We start from the raw sequence: 19810 nt of genomic DNA, 5'->3' as shown, positions 1-19810 counted from the left end.
TGCTGCTTGAGGCAATGATCTCACTCTGCCCGACAGTACAGCTGGCCCAAGGTAATGGGTTCACCCACTTAAGGTAGGGACAGTTCATCAGTTAACCTCCAATCACCTGTGGTGGTTGGTATCTATCAGCAGTGCAAGCTAGCTCCATCCTGAAATACAACATGGATGGCTACGAGTGGAGCACCTACAGCCTCTCAAAGCATCAGGAGACCCTACAGGAGCAATCAGTGCCAGGAATGGACAAGGCAGAGCCGGCATGCCAAAAAACACCTGCTGTGACTGTTCCAGAAGCACCCAACATTGTAGCATAGCTTATCAATACAAATGGGAGTCTGCTGAAACTCCCATATGAAAAAAGCAAGATAAGAAAACAAAAAATATGTAAAATTTGAATAGAACTTATTGGCAAAGAACACTTGGTGGATTGAGATGGTAGCCCATTCCATTAATGTTTTAACATGCCGGACATTTATGTTTTCACATACTGCTTGAAATCCTGTTGTGCAGCTTTACGTGTGCAATTGTGACTATTTCATCATTAGCTGCCAGGGGCCATAGGCAATGCTTACTGTGTCCTGAAACACTGACAAGCTGAGTTCTAAAGTTCTAAATCCCTGTACAAGTAACTTCCTTTTTCCCCACCTGGTTCCAGGGCACATTGATGTTGTAGCCCTCTCCCCGGCCTCTGCCCACAGCATGACTGTCCGATTCGGGAAGATGGGGCCAAAACCTGCCCCCTTCATAGCGATGAATGGAGAAGTAAAGGACACTAGGAAAAGAAACAATAATGAGAGTCAACACGATTCCTGTTCCTCCAAAAGGACAATCATGAGAGTCAGGCAAGTGTCTCTCCTTAAGATCATCTACCCTGAGCCACTCAATGCGCCCAGGCTTTGTGGAAAGGTCTGGAAATATTCCACTGGCTTTCTTGATGGCCATAATGTTACATAATGTGTTGCGTGTTGATGTCTGCCAGCCTTCCTGACCTTCAGGGAATGTGTGAAGGCTGAGCTCTTTAAAGAGGCCTTTGGTAACATCCACTCCCTATGACATTCCTGCAGGTCCACATTTTAATCTGAGCTTTGTTTGCTGCTGCTAAGTGTTCTTTTAATTGCGTTTTTAAAATTATTCTTGGGTTTATGCTGTGTGAGGATTATTATGTTTATTATTATTACTCTTTTATTATTGCTGTTACCTGCCCAGAGTAGTGCTCTGTTACTAGAAGGGTGGCATACAAATGAAAAAAAAATCAAGCAATCAATCAATTAATCCATAAAATAGAGCCTTAACCTTCTTAATCTGGTTTGGCTGCAGACCACGTGTAAGCCAAAACTAGACCGCCCTCACAGTGGTGAACAATCAGCAGTCAATAGAAGAGATGAGCTGTTGTGTCACACATCGTTGGGGACACAGAAGAAATGTGTTCAGATTAATTCTGCTGTAGAATGGTACATACCTAAAGCTGCTTGTCATGAAGACACAGTCAGCCACTTGAACTATTTTTAGATTAGTTCTCTTAATTTTTCTTATTAAGAAAATAATCAGCCTTCTGGTCAAGTCAAGGAGTTTGCTAGCGTTCAGCACCTACTGCCCCAAGGGAAGGTATCCTGCTTCATTGTGAGTGTCCATCTAGAAGCTTGCCAGGACATGCTTTATTATGCTTGAATTATCATTTTTCTGTATCGACTAAACAGCGTTACTTTCAATAGGCACTTTAAAAAAATTATGCACAAAGATTTGTCTCTTTCTCAGCAATCTGTGAACCTAAATTTATAAAGTTCTATACCTCCAAATTAATACAGTCCCAACCTCCGACAATTCCTGTTCCTCCAAAAGGAACAACCCCTCAGTCATCCCAATTCAAGACCACCCTTTTTATTCAGCACCTGGGATTGTCCTCAAAAAGGTACTGGATGCCTTGTCCGTGATGCACATCCCAATCGACGATAAGCACCCTGGAAGGGAAAGAAATGCACATGTGATCAATGAAAAAGACATGTTACAATCAATTCTCATATCAAGGTTTAAAACCTTACACGTTTAAGAGTGTTAACATGATTGTGCAAACTGCAGGAAAGAATTGCTTTAAAAATAAAAATACTTTTAAAAAGTGTTGCTTGAATGTCATCGTTTTCAAACCAATCCATCATTTTTCAGAACAGGAAGCCAGCTCTGGCAAAGCAAGGCCAATGAAGTATAAACGATCTCAGCAAAACTGAATGAATGTTTTGGCAAGGATTTGTAAACACAGAGATGAGATTATCGTAAATAACAAATGAGTGAATGGAAAGGAGCTATTGCAAGCTTATAACAGCATCTTTTGGAATATGCAAATCCAGAAAGTATAGGTACTGTACTTGTGGGGGGGGGAGGCAGGATTCTGGAATTAGCAGAGCTAGGATGACACTCAGCATTAGCAATGTAACTCTGGGAGCTGTAATTCCAAGTGGGCTGAGATCCTGAGTAGAACTTCCTCAGCTGTTCACCCTATACAACAGTTGCTAAGATTCCTTGAAATGGGATGGTTGGTCTTGATGTTCTCTTTACTGAGGGCTGTGCCCCTCCAGATGTTGCTAGACTCTAGCTCCTATCAACCCTAGCCAGCACTGCCAATTGTGAAGGAAACTGCAGTTCAACAACACGCATTCTCTAACCCTGTCATAGAGGAAGATGCAGGGACAATAATTAAACACAACTGGTCACTTACTAATCCTTTACACTGAAATTTTAAAGGACTGTAGCGGAAAACTGAATTACAGTAGGCAGGTGTTCCGAGACAAAATGGGCATCTAGTCACTTGAATATGCAACATCTGCAACTAAACAACCAAATGGCCCATTTTCAGCATTTATTCAACAACCTTCAAGCATACAGAGTTATGTCACGCCTGCAAATGATTTAACAGTCCTGCAGGCTAGACCAATACTATGATAACCATAGTGCAGATGAAAGAGCTGAAGATGAGGGAATACTGGATTCCCTTAGGCCACCTCATGGGTTTGTGGCAAAGGTAAATCATGTCCATAGGACCAGGGATTTGCCCATTCAATGCCTGAGCTGTGGGAAGGACCCTACAGTTAGGCAAAGGAGGACAATTAGTCAGGCAACAAATGTCTAGAGGCCGGGGTCAAGTGTTGGGAGGAGAGGGCCCATGCACTGTGTGGCCTGCCCCGTGTGTCCCAGGCTGAATTACTACATTTTGGCACAATGGAATAAGCTATCTTGGTGTTAAAAGATTCAACAGTTCACCAGCCCATTAGCAGTTCCAAGGACACCATCTTGTTTTTTTGCTTCAGGCAGCAAAATCTGGAAAGTAATCTGAGGGGGCGCCCTCTTTCTTGGCTTGAGCCTCCAGCAACAGAACAGTCAGGAACTGGGATTATTCCATGACAAACGTCAGAAAATCCTTCAGCAAAAAACTTCCTATCAGTTGAATGCAGGAGACCTGTCTCTCTGATTTTGGTCCCATTACTCACCGCTCAAACCCCAATTTCTGTCGCACATATTGGGCTGCAATGCCTACAGTGTTGAACATGCAGTAGCCCTCCATGTTGTTGTACTGAGCATGGTGTCCAGGGGGTCTGAAACCAAGAGAAACACTGGCTAGCCACAGAAGTGGAAAAGGACGCACTGGCCATTGGGAAGCCCAAAAGATACAAAGCAGCCAGAAGCCAATGCTGTATTGCCATAAACACCTGCTCTTATTAACCATCAGCTCAGATGCACAGATAAACTAGTTCAGTATAGATAACACAAAACAAAATCCTAAGGAGAAAAGTCTTTTACATTATCAACACTGTGATGAATGCGTCCACCACCTGTTAACAGTAATTATTTTCCCAAGGCAAACTTGAGATTTGTTGTTCCCAAAGAGGGGGAAACAAATCTCCACCAATACTACAGCACTTCAAAACAAAAAAATATTCCTGCATAAGCTAATGTGATCATTTATGGAAACATACTCAGCACCAAATTATGATAATTATTTAAAGTGGCATTAAAACAAGTTTGTGGAGCAGCTATGCCCTCTGTATCAATAGCACAGGAGCCATATAAGAGTTGGACACCAAACACCAGCAGACAATAGTATCATTGTACTGGGTCCATAAGCATAGGTTAAACCAAGCTCCTTCATGTTCCATGTCAGAGCGATATAAACCAAATCCCAAATGCATGATAAAATGGGCTTCCCCTGGTGATGTAATCTTTCTACAGGACAGAAATGGATGCAACGCAGTGAATATGGGACCGTTATATGCGCTGCAAACACCTCATGTCGACTGCACTGTCCATGCACATGTTTGCAAGGGAGATAATACCAAGGATGAGGGGGTTCCTAATTCTTCCTTGCGTGCCAGCATATTATTATTTACATCCTAGCTGCACTATGACAGAAAAAAGCTGGAGGGAAAATGCCATAAGAGGAAAGGGTTGTATACGTGAATGGGACAAGGCTTACAGAGAAACATACACATATGCCTATGATGTAATAACACAGTAGGAATTCTATCTTTACAACATAATGTCTGAAATCCAGTAGAAAGTCACAACTAGAGTAGGGCCATTGAAACAAGGGTAGTTGTGAAGAGGCTGATTCACCAAATCCCAAGTGATTCAGTAGGCCTATTGTAGTTGCACCTTCCAAGTTAAAGCTCGGGAAAATCTTCTAAACATCATCTTGAATCAGCATTCCTTTATCTTTAGTGGACTGGGAAAAACCAAGCTTGAAAAAGTTACTTTTTGGATCACAACTGCCATCACAGATACTGGCTATCTTAGCTGGGGGATTCTGAGAGCTGTAGTCCAAAAATGTCACATTTCCAAGATTAGAAAGCCTTTCATCTCTTGGCTGATCAAAAGGAGGAGAAAATACAGCAACACATGCCTCTTCCATACAGATAATACTCTCAGAGAGTATCTGTCCATCCCCCCTCAACTCATTTAGTAACCTGTAAGAAAGAGCGGTGTCCATGCATGCTCTTGATACCACTCTGGGATCACATGTCGGATGAGACTTTTAGAGAAAATCAAAAACCATATTCTGGTCTTCATCCTACCTGACGACAGCAAGCCCATTCCGAAGCTCCCCAGCCAACACTTTCTCTACGAGTTGAAGAACAGAACCAACAGCACGGCAGGCACAGCGGTAGGAATTCTTGGGTAGAGAAGGCAATCACGTTAGAGGCTTGGTAGTCCCTTCTCCTAGAACCCGTACTCTCCCACACCAGAAGATGAAATGAAAGCTACCGAGCCAAAACAGTAAATTTAGGGATCATTTGTAGATCATCCATTTAGCTCTTAGGTCATGCTGCTAGTGCAAGGGCAGGCAAATGCAACCTTCTATACATCTGTTGGCCTACCATCAGATCGACCATCACCATCCATAGCTAATGGTGAAGGTTTAAGAAAGTTGGAGTCCAACAACATCTGAAGGGTCAAAATTGTCTTCTGTACTAACACAAAGTGTCTATTAACCATTTAATTCCATGCTGTCAAGTCGATTTTGACTCACGGTGACCCTTTCCAGGTTTTCTAAGTAGAGAATACACAGAAGTGGTTTACCATTTCCTTCTTCTGGGGCCATCCTGGGACTGTGCAGCATGTCCAAGGCCACACAGGCTGGGTCTTCTCCCAGGAGCCCCAATGGATAATTGAACTCCCAAACTCTAGCTCCACAAGCTAAACCACTGAGCTATTTAGCCAGCTCCTACCAACCAGAGAAACCCTATTTTCACTCTTGCAGAACATAACAAAGCATTAGATTCCACTTGCACAATATGTTTTAGAACCTTTATGACTTTAGTTGTTCTCCTAGCACTTGGTTTGTAACTTATACCAGAACCATGGAAATCCTTAATATTTTTTTCCAAACTTTCTATTGGATATAACCTTAGCCATGTCACTTACTCAGGCTCTCTCTGTTTCAGCCACTGAGAACCCTAGTGTGAAGGAATTGTGACAGGAGACGAGAAAGAAAAGAATGAGCCGTCCCTTCAAGTCACGGAAACAGAGACAAAAGAGGGGGTAGGACCAGGCTAGAGGAGGAAAAGGGTTGAGTGTTGAAGGGGAGAAGGAGGCGGAACCAAGGAGATAGAGATTTGTCTGGTGGAAGAGAGGGACGAGGGAAAGAAGGAGAAGGAGCGGCTGTCAGTCTGGGAAGAGGAAGGAGATGGAGGGAAAAGTAGAGTGTTCATGGTACCCACAAAACTAGGTTGGGACAAGTATAAAGTGGAAAAGGAGAGAAAAGGAGAAGGGGATGCATATGGTAAAGCGTGTGAACTACTAGAGCAGGGGTTGTCAACCCCCGGTCCTTGGGCTTGCCAGAACTGGGCCGCGGATACAGATCTCCACCCCCCACAGGCATGGCATGCCCCCCTGCAGGTGCAACACCACCCCCTGCAGGTGTGAAACATCCACCGTGCAAGTGCGGGGGTGGCCCCACCCTACCCCCCTCGCATGGAGCTCACTCCCCCCCCAGCCAGTCCACAGCCCCAAAAAGGTTGGGGATCACTGTACAGTGGTGCCTCGTTTAACAAGCGCCTTGTTTAATGACGAATCCGCATAGCGACAGATTTTTTGTGATCGTTTATGCGATCGCATAACGATGTTTCCAATGGTAAAAAATCGCTTTGCGATGATCAGTAAGCTGTTTCGCTTACCGATTTCCGCATAGCGATGTTTTACAAACAGCTGATCGGCGGTTCCAAAATGGCCGCCGGAAAAAAATGGCCGCCCACTATGTTTTTGCGCTGATTCCTCGCATACCGGGCAGCAAAAATGGCGGCCGTATGGAGGATTTTCCCTTAAAGGTGAGTTTTAAGCCCATAGGAAGTTTAAAGGTGAGTTTTAAGCCCATTCCTATGGCCTTTTTCTTTTCCCATAGCGACGAATCCGGATAGCGACGATTTTTCCGGAACGGATTATTGTCGCTATGCGGGGCACCACTGTACTAGAGGACTCCCCAAACTTGAGAGTAGGAGGACTGTTGCCAGACCCACCAAAGACAAGATGAGAGGAATCTTGATCCCTTAGAGTGGACAATTGTGGTTTTCCTGCAGGGACAAGGTCCCTTGAAGGTGATCAAGCCCAGAGTTAGTCACAACAGTCCTTGCCCGGAGAGGGATTGGGCACGGCACCCCTGCTATGGAACTATCTGCGCAGTCCAGAGTGCTCCTTTGAGGAAGCCCAGTGACAGACAGCGGTTTGGGCCAGTCCCACAATAAACCAAGGAGGACTAAATCAAGAGTTAACGTTCTCAAAAAGTGAGCAGTTACAAGATGTTAATTTGTTGGAACCTATAGAGGTAGTTGTTGATTCTCCTAATGTTAATGGCAATAAAAAGTTAAATGTTCATGAAGAGACTGCTGTCATTTCCTGCCAAAAAAGAGGAACAGCTGCAGATATTTAACAAACCCAATCACACCTAGTCACTTTGCGCTCTCTCTTTTTTCAGCTGAAACATTTATAGTCCTGATAATGCTAAACAGGGTTTCCTTAGCTACCAAATTCCACGCAGAATACATAAAATTCTGGAGCTACTCACTGGGTGCAGATAGACTGAATCATACTTTTCTGATAAAGATTTCAGCTCAGCCTCGCTCATCGTTTCAGTTGATTTCATCAGTGTGAGAAAATCCTGACTGTGAAAAAAAATATACAATATGTATCAGAAAAGCTAGACAATCAGATATACCTTGATTTCTGCCTCTCTCTCAAAATATATGGCCCAGTCCTCACCCAAATCCAAGCCCTGCTTTCACCTGTGAGCCAACAGGATCTCTTCCTCAGAAGCTTCTCGGGTCTATAGGGAGAGAAAAGAATGTGAATAGCTGCAGAAGGAAATCAATATTCATTCGTTCGTTCGTTCGTTCGTTCGTTCGTTCGTTCGTTCGTTCGTTCGTTCGTTCGTTCGTTCGTTCGTTCGTTCGTTCGTTCGTTCGTTCGTTCGTTCGTTCGTTCGTTCGTTCGTTCGTTCGTTCGTTCGTTCGTTCGTTCGTTCGTTCGTTCGTTCGTTCGTTCGTTTATTTATTCGATTTTTACCCCACCCCTCTAGACAACGTCTACTCGGGGTGGCTTACATAAATTCTTAACCCCACATTATTATTAAATGTTATTTATCACCATCACAGAGCAACATAAATTGTCCCTTTCTCTTCCTATTTTATCCTAAAAATGCTGTGAAGTAGGGCACCTTTTAAGCAAAGAGAGAGAGAGAGAGAGAGTCTGACTGAATGAGGGAGCTGTCTAAACTAAGTTCTCCTCAGTGAGAAGTCAATACTCCCTAGTCTTAACCCAACAACACGACGCCACATTGGCTCTTGATGGCAAAGTTGAGAATTACAGTGGACCCTTGACTTACAGACGGCTTGACTTACAGACTTTTTGAGTTACAGACTTCTCTGGCCGCAAAATTTAGGTTTGACTTGCAGACTGAGATTTGACTTACAGACCAGAAAAAAACCAAAATGGAACAAAAACGGTCTGTTATGGGATTAATCGGTTTTCAATGCACTGTAGGTTAATGGAGACTTGACTTACAGACTTTTTGACTTGAGAACCGCCTTCCAATATGGATTAAGTTCTCAAGTCAAGACCCCACTGTAATGGCTAGAAACCCTACTGTGGATTTACAAATAAATAAATGCATGCATAAACTGATACTAGTGTTAAGTATAATGGCATAAATCATGGCAGTGAATTGCCACTAATTAATGAGTTGCTGCTTGCATTCCCAGTTGTGGGCCATGGCATGGCTTGGCACACAACTAGGAATCTGGATGGCAATATGTTAATTAGTGACAATTCACTGCTGAAATTTAAGGCATTAAACTTATGCTGGTATAAATCCACAACAGAAGTTTAGCCTATGCACTAAAATTCATTTTACTTTTTTTTGTACTACAGCAACATTTTTTTCCATTTAACTTTGAAGGAATCCAGACCTGGGTTTTTATTGTATCACTCTTCTGCAATATTCCGAAAGGATTTATTCCAGCCAGCTTTAGTTCCTGCATCCAAACGTGCATAAACTTCACGTCTCAATCATCCCTCTTCCTTTTACAGTTCTTTCATCTGCAATCCACATATGGCTGCTACCTGCTATTTCTTGCAGAGAAGCTATGCCTTGAAGGACTTTTTGGTCTTATTTTACAGGTGGTTAAGCAAGAACAACTGGAGAAAACTATAGTGAGAAAGGAGGGAGTCTGATGATTAACAACCATCCTTCTCACTGCCCAAACATGAAACATAGCAGTAGGGAAATTCACAAGGGAAAAGGATACTTTAAAAATCCAAAAGCAATGCCACATAAAGGATTTTCTCAGGAGTCTATGAACACAGAAACTGTGCTTATTAGTGGTAAATAAAGTGGAAAGGAGTACACATCTTTTGAACGACTTAACTCACACAAGCCTCTGTACAAGCAAACCTCCTAGATTGTGATACAACACCTATATGGATTCCTCCAGTGACACTACCTCATTGCGGTTTGGGTATAATCAATAAAACACGTTATTTCAAAAGCATTTTTAAGAGACATTTGGTGCCATTCAATTAAAAAAAACACAATGTTTTAAATTGTGTTTTTACAATATTCACAACACACGCCCCCCAAAAAACAACTAACACCAATATGTTTGTTTATTTATTATTTATTACTTTAATTTATATACCAACCCCATTAGTGCCAAAGCACTACTGTTAAACATTTCTATCTAATGTGTTCGACATTTTAAAAAAAATAACAATGAACAGTTAAAGTGTTAGCCATTTTCATTCATGTTCCCAAGCTCTGCTCAACTGCCAGAACCCTCCTGGCCACAAAGCCTCCATCCATCTGTGTGTTTGCAGTGAGCCTTTGGAAACACAAACACACACACACACACACACACACGCTCACCGCCACTGGGATGCAGCGCTCCAGGAGTCCACACTGCAGCAGTTTCTCATGTATGGCCATCAGTCGCTCTGGGCATTCTGGAAAGCTGGAGAAAAGGGAATCCGTGGGTATGTGGTGGGGACGGAAACAGATCAAAAGCACATTCATCTGGAGGAGGGGGTAAGGAGGTTGAGATGGTTTTCGGGAAACCAATGAACAGAGGAAGGGGAGCAATTCCCATCCTGAGGACCAGACAACATTCATCCCAAGCAAAATACACATGGACACAACCAACACTGCTTCAACCAAGGCAGGATCTGAGGGTGTGATTAGAGGCAGGTTGGTAATCTTTACAGGGACCCCACTCCTTTAATCTGACAGATTCAAGATTACAAGAAAACAAGTAGGTTCAGGTGAGAAGACAGGGAAGATAGTTGCAATGGGAACAGATTGGACTTTTAAAACACACATCAAAACTGCTACGATCGTGGACCAAGAAACAGGATATAAAAAGGAGGGGATGCAGGAAGAACTGGAATTGAATGGAGAGGAACTGCAAGTCTTAGCCAGTGCCTGCCCTACCATTTGGCAGAGAGAAGCAGGTGCTCCAGGGGGCAACTGCAGGGCAGTGGCAGCTTCCTGAGTGTTTTCCCTGTCCGACTACAATGATTTGTGTGTCGAAGAAAAAGGCCTTAGACCACTTCCTCCAAAAGCAAGCCTGTCATTTTTTTTGGGGGGGGGGTGGCGCCTATTCTACCACAAGTGACAGAAATGTTGTACTGAATGATATTCTCACTTTTGCTAGGTGTGGATATAAAGAGGTTTTTGCCTTTTGGTCTGATGCATTTTTCTCTAGACAAATCTATTTTCCTTTGTATTTTAATAAATTTACTTCCTTTGAAACACTGGGTGTCCTGGTCATCCCATACAACTTAACTGGATACCTGTACTTCGCCTGTCTTATGGCACATGGTCAGGTTTTGCCCAAGATTCAAGGGAACAGTGAAACGTCTTGCCACCTCATCCCCTTCAACTCTAGTGGATGCTTGGTGAGGTCTGGAAGTTCCCTGACCCAGATGCACTTGACAGAAAGGTTGGCAATAAATACATCCACGCCGCAGCTGCCTCTCTCTGCTGAGGCACAGAACTATGCTGTGCAGGCCTGGAATCTCCTGAGCTGACATGTAGAGAATGGAGCTATGGCCTCATGTGCTGCGTGGGAATATGTTCAAACTGTTGAGAATCATCTCTGGCCTCGGCCACCCTGCTTCAGCTTTGGTTATTCTTTTCTTGCCCCTCACCCACAGCTGGAATAGGCTCCAGGTGCCACTCCCAAATGGTGTCCAATTTGGTGTTGGTAGTGGTGGCCATGAACAAAATTCAATGGCAGGGCCATTCTGTGTACTGTTTCCTCAGGAAGTTAAGTTCTGCTATGATCAAAAGGGGTTACTTCCAGGCAAGGATAGATCTAGACCTAGACCTAAAGCTGAAATGTATAAAAACTGCAAGCATTTCTCGACATTTCAGAAGCACTGCAATAGATCTATGAAGGCTGTTTCAGAAGGAGGACATTTCCAAAGGAGCAGAAGGCAAGGAGACAGGGGGAGGGAGGCAGCGTATGTCTCGATATCCAGATCGGTAGGAGGATTCAAAACAAGGAAGAGAAAAGGGATAGTCATCACCGAAAGAAAGATGTATGGTGGGATTGTGTGGAGACTACACTGGAAGAGTGAGCCAAGTGGGATAAATTGAAAAAAACAACAACCATAGATTTACAGGCAATACAAAGGGGTGTAAGATCAGGATTATATATTTACCCACATCCAAACCAAGGGTACTTTTCCCCCTCTGCCAGGAAAAAAATAATCAATGGTTTTGGGATTAGGAAACATACAACAGACCTTTATGCTACCTACAGCAGAGTGCATAATGGGAAACGACGTTCAGCAGGGCCTATGGATTACGATTAGCACGTGCATCTTCCGAACAATGACTCCCCCCACTTCCCCATTTCATTCTCTTTACAGCGTTCAAACACTGAGAGAAGCAATTGCAGCAAGGAGCCAACAGAGATGGGTCTAAAAACTGGAGAGGACAGTGTGAGAGAGCCATCACAAGCTTAGCACCTCAAGCATGCAACTGTCCATCCACGACTGAGGCTCTCCTGTTGGGCGGGATTGCTTGGTACACATCTTCAGTGTAAGACAACAGCTCAATGAGATGATTAGACCATACTTGTTGTCATCACCGATCTACTTTCCCCAATGGCAGTTTTTTAACTTAAAAAAGAAAGCCTCAACTCAAACAAGGGGCCATATGGATTTTTAAAAACAAATATACAAGCAACCTTTTGACTCCATCTTAAGCACAAGATGTATTAGTGCACATCATAGCATTTGAAAGGACCTCAAAGAACATTAGAACCTCGCTTGCTGAGGCTTGTAATCCTTTAGAGGAATCTCTATTATGAGTGAGTCCTCCAGATTTCAGTGGGCACTGTTCCCAGGTGAGCGCAGGCAGGACTTTAAGCCAGTGTGTGAACAGAACACAAGAATATATTTCATTCAATGGGGGCAGGGGAGGATCACCCAAACATAAAAAGCCTAAATCGTTTCCAGTGTCAACGGGGCACTCTATCCAAAGGCCAAGCCAGCTCAGCAGTACCTCTCATCCCATGTGCAATGAAACTGTGTCATCCGCTCATCCCAAACCAGGCCTGTTCCCACTGGTGCTGTGCATTCGGTGGTAAGGTCCTGGTTAGGAAGAACAAACATGAACAGGAGGTGTTAAGCAGGAAAAGAATCTGTTTTAGCCCAAACCTTCCTCCTCTAACATTGGCTTCATTGTCTTCCACAGAGGACCATATTTATTTCCCCAACAAATAATTGGAGAACAATCCTATACACGAACATGTCCTCTGAGTGTTAATGTGCAGTCAAAAAGCATAGTTCATCAGCAGGATTAGGCCGGTGCCAAGATTTGCTGAATAATAGAGAAACTATGAGGTGGAGGGGAGGGACCACCAAAGTACAAGAGGCATGGAAAAGATCAAGTGAAGATTGAAAGTATCAGTGGCCATAAAATGTTGACTGATTGGACACAAAGCTATAAGGAGGGGAGAACGGCATATCCTGAGACAGGGCATAGCTGCTGGCTTGTGGGCTGTAATTCTGAAGAGAAGCACTCCATGTGACAGTATTTTCTTTTGAAGTTCCATTACACAAAGGCATTCCTCTACACTTATACTGTGCACATATGGATTCTCTTTTCATCTTAACTGAGCAAAAATGGTTTCCAACACCTACCTTGACAATGTCACCCCCCAATTGGCTGGAGGCTTTTGAAAGTGCCACATATATTCCTACTCTCCTACCATTAATAAAACCTACTTGCCATTAGAAATATTACATTTTCAGACTATACTTACTAAGTGTGTGATCAGATGGCTGCAAAAGCAGCCATCTGATCACACTGGAAAGGGTTGCTTTAAGGCGAATGATCACCCTTAAAGTGACCCTTCCACCCTACCCATCCCCCAAAAGTAGAAGCTCTCCAGCTGGACCCAAAAGGTTCGGCTTGGGCATGGATTGTAGCCATGCTGGAACACAATGCCCTGTGTTTCATCTGATCACTGGGAAATAGATCACACCAGATCACTCCACAAGAGGTCCAAAATGTGATCTATTTGCCTGTGTGATCACACCATGACTATTTAGTCAGGCTGACCAGGGGAATAGCACAAAGTGTTTGGCAGTGTGTGCAGGCCAAAAAGGAACTTTTCTAGCCTTGGCATTCCACTCACTTCCACTTGAAAACACAGAGGTGTTCACATCCACCCTTCCCTCTCTTATGCCCCAATGAAAAGCCTGCCACTGCTTTCCCAGACCAGAGTCTAAGCGTTCCGGCTTTCAGCTCACCAAACGCTGCATGCCCGAGAGCAGTTCCTCTGCATCTTTGTTCAGCCGCTTGGCCCGTCCTTTCCGCTTGGCCTCTGGCAATCCACCTTTTCTGTTAGCTTTTTTCTGCAGAAGACAAGGAAGAGCAGAGAATGTCCACTCTATACAAGTCCAGCCAACAGAGACACCAATCCTTTTCTTCCTTCTGTGGGCTAGGGAGGACAGGGGAGTCTTTCATCCACCCTGCTTTACAAGGAACTAAGTACAGTCCTTCACTCTTGCTACTACAATAATGGATTACATTACCAGTGGTGCCTGAGTCTTCAGAGACAGCAAAGACGGAAGATCTAAAACAGCGGCATCTCCTAAATCTGAAGCCATTATGGAGGCACAGGTTGCCCCCTTCCCCAACTCCAGTTCTGCAGAACAGTAGGACAAAAATATCTCATGTTATCACAAGATTCTGAAGCTGACAAAGATGTTCAATTTGTATGAAGCTCGTATAAAAATCAGGACAAGGTTTGTATAGCGGAAACAATACAAATGAAGGAACAGGTGGTACCTTTAATTAACCATGAAGAATAAAAAAAATAAACAGTGAACTTTCAATGATAAAGCATCTTCTTCAAGGCTGTGCATCAAGTTCTTATGGGTAGTTCCAAACTTATATGTTGTTATTAATGTGAATTTGGGAGATTAAAAATAGCATATAAGGTTGGAGCTACTGACAAGAACTTGATGCACAGCCTTGAAGAAGATGATTTATCGCTGAAAGGCTGCTGTTTGTTTTTTGTTTTATATTCTTAATGATCAATTAAAGCTATCAACTGCTCCTGCATTTGCATTGTATGAAGCTGACATTTTAAATTCAAACACTCAACTGCCCTCATATCAGGGACAACTGATAGAGAAATGGGGATCCAGGTTTAAGTCCTCACCCTACCATGGAATTCACTGGGTAACCTTTGACCTTTGTCTTATCTACCCCATGGTGTTGCTGTGAAGAGGAGGAGAGCCATGCATGCTTCCTTGGGATCACGGAAGGAAAGAGGGTGACACTGCAAACAATTAAAACACAAAATAAAAAGAGATTGCATGTGCTAAGAGAGTATCAAGAGCACATTCGTGATCTCTCTATCCCAGACAGAAATAACCCAGTCTCAGTTTTAAGATTATCATGGCATCAAGGCCCGAAGGAGAGGAATTTCTTTCATGGAATTTGTCATTTCTTATTATCTGAGGCCTCTAACGGCACTTGTTAAGGTAAGTGTCAGGATAGAAAATGCCTTAGAGTTTTAGTTAATAAAGGAAATAACGCAATAGGACTGATTGGAGGGAGGCACATCCCACAAAGAAATTAGGATGCTACCGAATACTGTATGAACAGAGCCAAGGGGGAGAAGAGAAGGAATAATGCTGACAGTTATTAATCAGAAGGAAATGCACACATATCCATTCATAAGGTACTGTAGATAAAAGAGCCCAATTGCCAAATCCAGGAATCATTATTTGAAAGAGTACCCTGTGACCAAACTAACTCCCACCAGACACTTGAAGCAGTTTATAACATTAGGAAAAACCCTAATTTGGCATAAATTAACATATATTAATTTGCTTCGGTACACATATGTAAAATCAACAGCTAATACAAGCAGCAGGAAATTGAAACCCAGAATTTTAAACAGGAAAGCTTTTGAATCTTGTTAATGTTTGAACAAAATCAGCCAGGGAAAACTCTTTGGGAAGTAATTCCAGGGATGGAGAGCCACAGCAGATGAGGCCCTGCAGAGCAAGTACGGCACAGAGAGCAGCAAGCGACAACCTTCATCCCTTAACATGCTGGCTTTTCAATTTTCGTTGTACAATCTGAATGATACAATTTGACACAGGCAGCAATGCTATATGGTCTTAGGCTCAGGAGCAAACTTAATTGGAAACTATGAGACTTATTTCTTAATCGAAATGGGTAGAAGGCACTACAAATACAATGCAGCACCTTTTCTGACAATCACATGACATAGATTCAGATTTTTTGAAAAATTAAAAACCACAACTCCTAAGTACCCGGGGTCTGCGGAAGGAAACAGCAGACAAAGGACACCAAATATGCATCCAGAATCATAACTGTTATGAGGGCTAGAAGTCTGAACTGCAATCCAGTTCCTGACACAGCTATAATGAACATTCCAAATCTCAGAACAAACAGATTTAGTGCAACAGATTTTTTTTTTTTACACATGCACACCAACAGACAAAAGAAAGACTCTAAATGTGTTTCGAGTGGCAGGTTTAATCGGGCAGAGCCTCTTACCAACATTTAGCAGTGGTTCTATGAAAGCCGTGGTTTTCCTTCCACTACCAGCTTCCTCTGGCTTGGATATTCACACTTATCCTCCCTTGCAATAGCCAAAAGCATTGCCTTTATTGCCTGCTGCCCATTTTTGCCTTCTCCACCCATTCAGCTCCCCTTTTCACCAACCAGTAACGCAGGCTGCAATCCTCTGCCGCCCTCGCCCACCTATTGCCCAGACCTGAAGATCCCATTGCAGTCCCCACCGAGCTCAAGTTCAAAGGAACCCAAGCCAGAAGCGACAGATTCCCCCCCCCCAGGCTTGAAGACGCAGCTGAACACGCTTCACTCACCCCTTCCAGCACCAGCTGCGGATTATCTGCCAAAGGAAGGCGGGATGGAATCGGAGGGAGAGCAAGGGACCCCGGAGGAGGCTGCTGCTGCTACGGGTCAATCAGTCATCCGGGGTGCAAACCGCACCCTTTCTTCTCCCCTTCCCCCCCTCCAGCTACATATGGGGGCGTGTCTCCTGGCCTTACCTGAAACCCGGACTTACCCAACGGCTTCCCCCTCCGACTCTCAGACCCTTGGTCTCTCCCAGGGCGCGGCCTGATGCTGTCACCCGTCACCGCGGTTGCTCCCAGATGGAAACCATTGGCCGCACCCGGAAGAAAGTGGGCGGGATCATCCCGTGCAGGGGCGGAGTCGGCGGGGCCTGACTCTTGGGCGAGGCTTTCCTAGGGAGACGGACAGAAAGCGGTCAGTGTGGAAAAGGAGGAGGAGGACTTGGGCGAGACCATTTACCCTTACGGGGAGGAGGAATGCATTTCCAGGAGGTGCTTCTGATCCGCAAGCATTTATTCTCGGTGTGTCGGATTTGCTGAAATTAGAAACATAGATTCCAGCTTGTTTCAACCCGTCTCTTCAAATTACAGTACAGCTAATGCGGAACTGCATAAATCTTTTGAGAATAAACTCGGAGCAGGGCTTTGGAGACTCGCCTGTTGGGGAGAGGGAAATGGAAAAACAATGAGTTAGGATAGTAGGTGTATTGATTTGATGATGCGGCGGTGATCATCAGGGACAGCTTGCTCCAAAGACCTTGGGGTGGTGGCGGTTAGTAGCAGCCTTTCCATTTTAATTTCCCACAGTAATGCTATACTTAGGCATTGTGGGAAATTAAAATCACACTCAAATTGGCGCTAATGTTTACAAGCTGTGGCAGCTGCTGTCTTTCTCATAAAGGAGGCATGCTGATTTTCTATGGGAGTGCTGGTAACAGTCCGGTGCTGGAGCTAAAAGGGGGGGCCCTCTGACTTTACTTCTGGTTAGCCTGAAGCCACGACTCATTATTTATTTATTTATTTTATTTATTGGACTTATATACCGCCCCATAGCGCTACAAGCACTCTCCGGGCGGTTTACAATTTTAATTATAAAGGCTACACATTGCCCCCCCAGCAAGCTGGGTACTCATTTTACCGACCTCGGAAGGATGGAAGGCTGAGTCAACCTTGAGCCGGCTACCTGGGATTTGAACCCCAGGTCATGAGCACAGTTTTAGCTGCAGTACAGCGTTTTAACCACTGCGCCACGAGGCGTGTACGTGTTTGAACTCTGCCACCCTTCTGCCACCCTTTGCCTAAAAGTACTCATACGGTTGAGGTACAAGCCCTTCCACTACAGACTTGAGACCTTACCCGTGCCCTCATATTGGCCCAGGGCCGGGAAAATAAATTTTTACAGACTCCCATTGTGCTTTTAGGATGTTGCCTGCTTTGGGGGAATTTTGGAGAAATAGGGACTTCAGGACAGTAGAAGGAGAAGAAAGACAGCTACGTTGGCGGTGATGCAGGTGCAGAGTTTTGGGAAGGAAGAGGATTTGAAGATAGGAGAAAGGAATAGGTTAGGTTAGTAGATAAGATATAGCAAGCAGAATTGCCGGGAACACAAAGGTAGGAAAAGTTACATTTCTGGACCATGATTTCCTCCCAGAATGCACTACTCTGCAGTGTTCATAGTGGCTTTCTGTACAGCCAAGGTCATATACAAGTACTGTGTAGACCAAGTTCCTATGGCCAAAAGTAGGGAATCGAAACCAATTTTATTGGAACATCTGACATAATCAGCTAATCAATTTGTGATCCTAAACCTTCTGACCTATCAAGCCCATTAACTTTTATGTCCTTTCTTATTAGCCCTGTAGGGGTCTGCCACAATGCAGTGAAACCCATGACTGGGCTTGGAGCCCAAGAGGAGGGGAGGAAGGACAGCCAATCTTTTCTCTTCCTGTCTTCTGCAGCCTTTGAAACCTTGTTCCCAGTACCCGTGCCAGCCATTTAGCTAAGAGGGCTGGGGACTGCGTGGGGAGCAATGATCTCATTGTGCTGGCCTCCAAGAGATACAACTTGATGGGCCAGATAAAGTCCCCACTGGGTCCTTTGATGGCTTTAGAGAAGGATGTGGGAAAAGGAGAGGGAGAGATGCCGGGTGATACAGCCCCCGCCATCTCTACATCAAGAAAGTCCAAAACGGGCCACCCGAGGAGGGATTCTCCTCTATTCTGCTAACAGCTCTGGGAAAGAAATAACACTGTGTGTGACGAGGCGAGGGCATGTTGAGAATCAAGCTGTATCTCCCCCTCCCTGCGCCAATTGGGCAGAGGACGTTCTTTTTTATAAGGAGCTATGTGACAAAGAGATGGCAAAAGCACTGGCGTAAACTATCTCTACCACTTTTAGCTGCCTTCTCTCATATCTCCTTTGGTTCTCTTAATATCTGGAACTCTGTCTCAAAATACCCATTGGCTACTAACACATTCTCTTGTCTTCTTTGAACAGCTTCATGAATTTCCCCTTCAGGCTGAAAAAAGGCTTAAGGACCTATAACTACATTATGTGCATCTATTCTCTGCTATCTGCATATCTTCCTTGCTTCCCATCTGCTTCTGCCTCCACTCTTAAAAATGTGTATTGTAAGATTCCTGGGCCAGGGACCTGACCTTTTTGCTTATGTTATCCTATAAAGTACCACATACAATTGATAGTGTAATTAATAGAAGAATTATGATTGTGGTGGTAGTGGTAGTGGTTCAAACCTCTGGGAGCTGATGGTTGTGATGGTCCAAATTTCTGAGAGCTTTTAAGTACTCATACTTCATTTGGATAGAGGTTACTTACCTGTAACGTGGTTCTTTGAGTGGTACTCTGTGAATCCACACAAATGGGTTAAACTCTGCCTGCGCAGAACTCTTGCTTTAAAATGACAAATGAAATGTCTCTTGTATCGCGCATGCTCCGCCTGCCTGCGGTACCCGAGTTCCTTTTTGCCGCCATTGCAATAGGACTGCTTTGTATCGCCTGGAACTTATTCTTCGTTAAAATGTCTTTGGTTTGATCTCTGATCGTTTGGCTTCTGCAGCAGTATGTATAAGGGTAAAGGTAAAGGTTCCCCTTGACAATTTTTTTTGTCCAGTCGTGTTCAACTCTAGGGGGCGGTGCTCATACCCATTTCCAAGCCATAGAGCCAGCGTTTTGTCCGAAGACAATCTTCCGTGGTCACATGGCCAGTGCGACTTAGACACAGAACGCTGTTACCTTCCCACTGAAGTGGTCCCTATTTATCTACTCGCATTTGCATGCTTTCGAACCGCTAGGTTGGCGGGAGAGCAGTATGTATAATTAATGTTTAATCACCCTCTTTTCTTTCTTTTGTTTTTTCCCTTTCACCTTCGAAGGACACCACATT

At 44.1% G+C, this 19810-nt stretch overlaps 1 protein-coding gene across 5 annotated transcripts in view; it reads right to left on the bottom strand.

Moving 5' to 3' along the window:
* Positions 1 to 16780, bottom strand: part of HDAC6 (histone deacetylase 6) — a 49090-nt gene extending 32310 nt beyond the window's left edge. For 2 of the 5 annotated variants that reach the window (XM_020814313.3, XM_078386508.1), the window contains exons 1-11: positions 16417 to 16739; positions 14080 to 14192; positions 13795 to 13899; positions 12542 to 12630; positions 9899 to 9983; positions 7761 to 7801; positions 7544 to 7640; positions 5058 to 5155; positions 3477 to 3581; positions 1887 to 1955; positions 643 to 769 (exon numbers count right to left, since the gene is read on the bottom strand). In XM_020814313.3, coding sequence (XP_020669972.3) covers positions 643 to 769; positions 1887 to 1955; positions 3477 to 3581; positions 5058 to 5155; positions 7544 to 7640; positions 7761 to 7801; positions 9899 to 9983; positions 12542 to 12630; positions 13795 to 13899; positions 14080 to 14154 — 891 coding nt within the window. In that variant the 5' untranslated portion in view covers positions 14155 to 14192; positions 16417 to 16739. Of the gene's footprint in view, positions 1 to 642; positions 770 to 1886; positions 1956 to 3476; positions 3582 to 5057; positions 5156 to 7543; positions 7641 to 7760; positions 7802 to 9898; positions 9984 to 12541; positions 12631 to 13794; positions 13900 to 14079; positions 14193 to 16084; positions 16381 to 16416 lie in introns of those variants that run through there. The other 3 variants (XM_020814314.3, XM_020814317.3, XM_020814315.3) reach the window with 3 other exon arrangements.
* Between the last annotated feature and the right edge of the window lie 3030 nt (positions 16781 to 19810).

The sequence above is a fragment of the Pogona vitticeps genome, chromosome 2 (genome assembly GCF_051106095.1).
Source record: "Pogona vitticeps strain Pit_001003342236 chromosome 2, PviZW2.1, whole genome shotgun sequence".
Lineage (NCBI taxonomy): Eukaryota > Metazoa > Chordata > Lepidosauria > Squamata > Agamidae > Pogona > Pogona vitticeps.
Note: the sequence above shows the minus strand (reverse complement) of the source record. Positions and strands in the feature narration are given on the sequence as shown.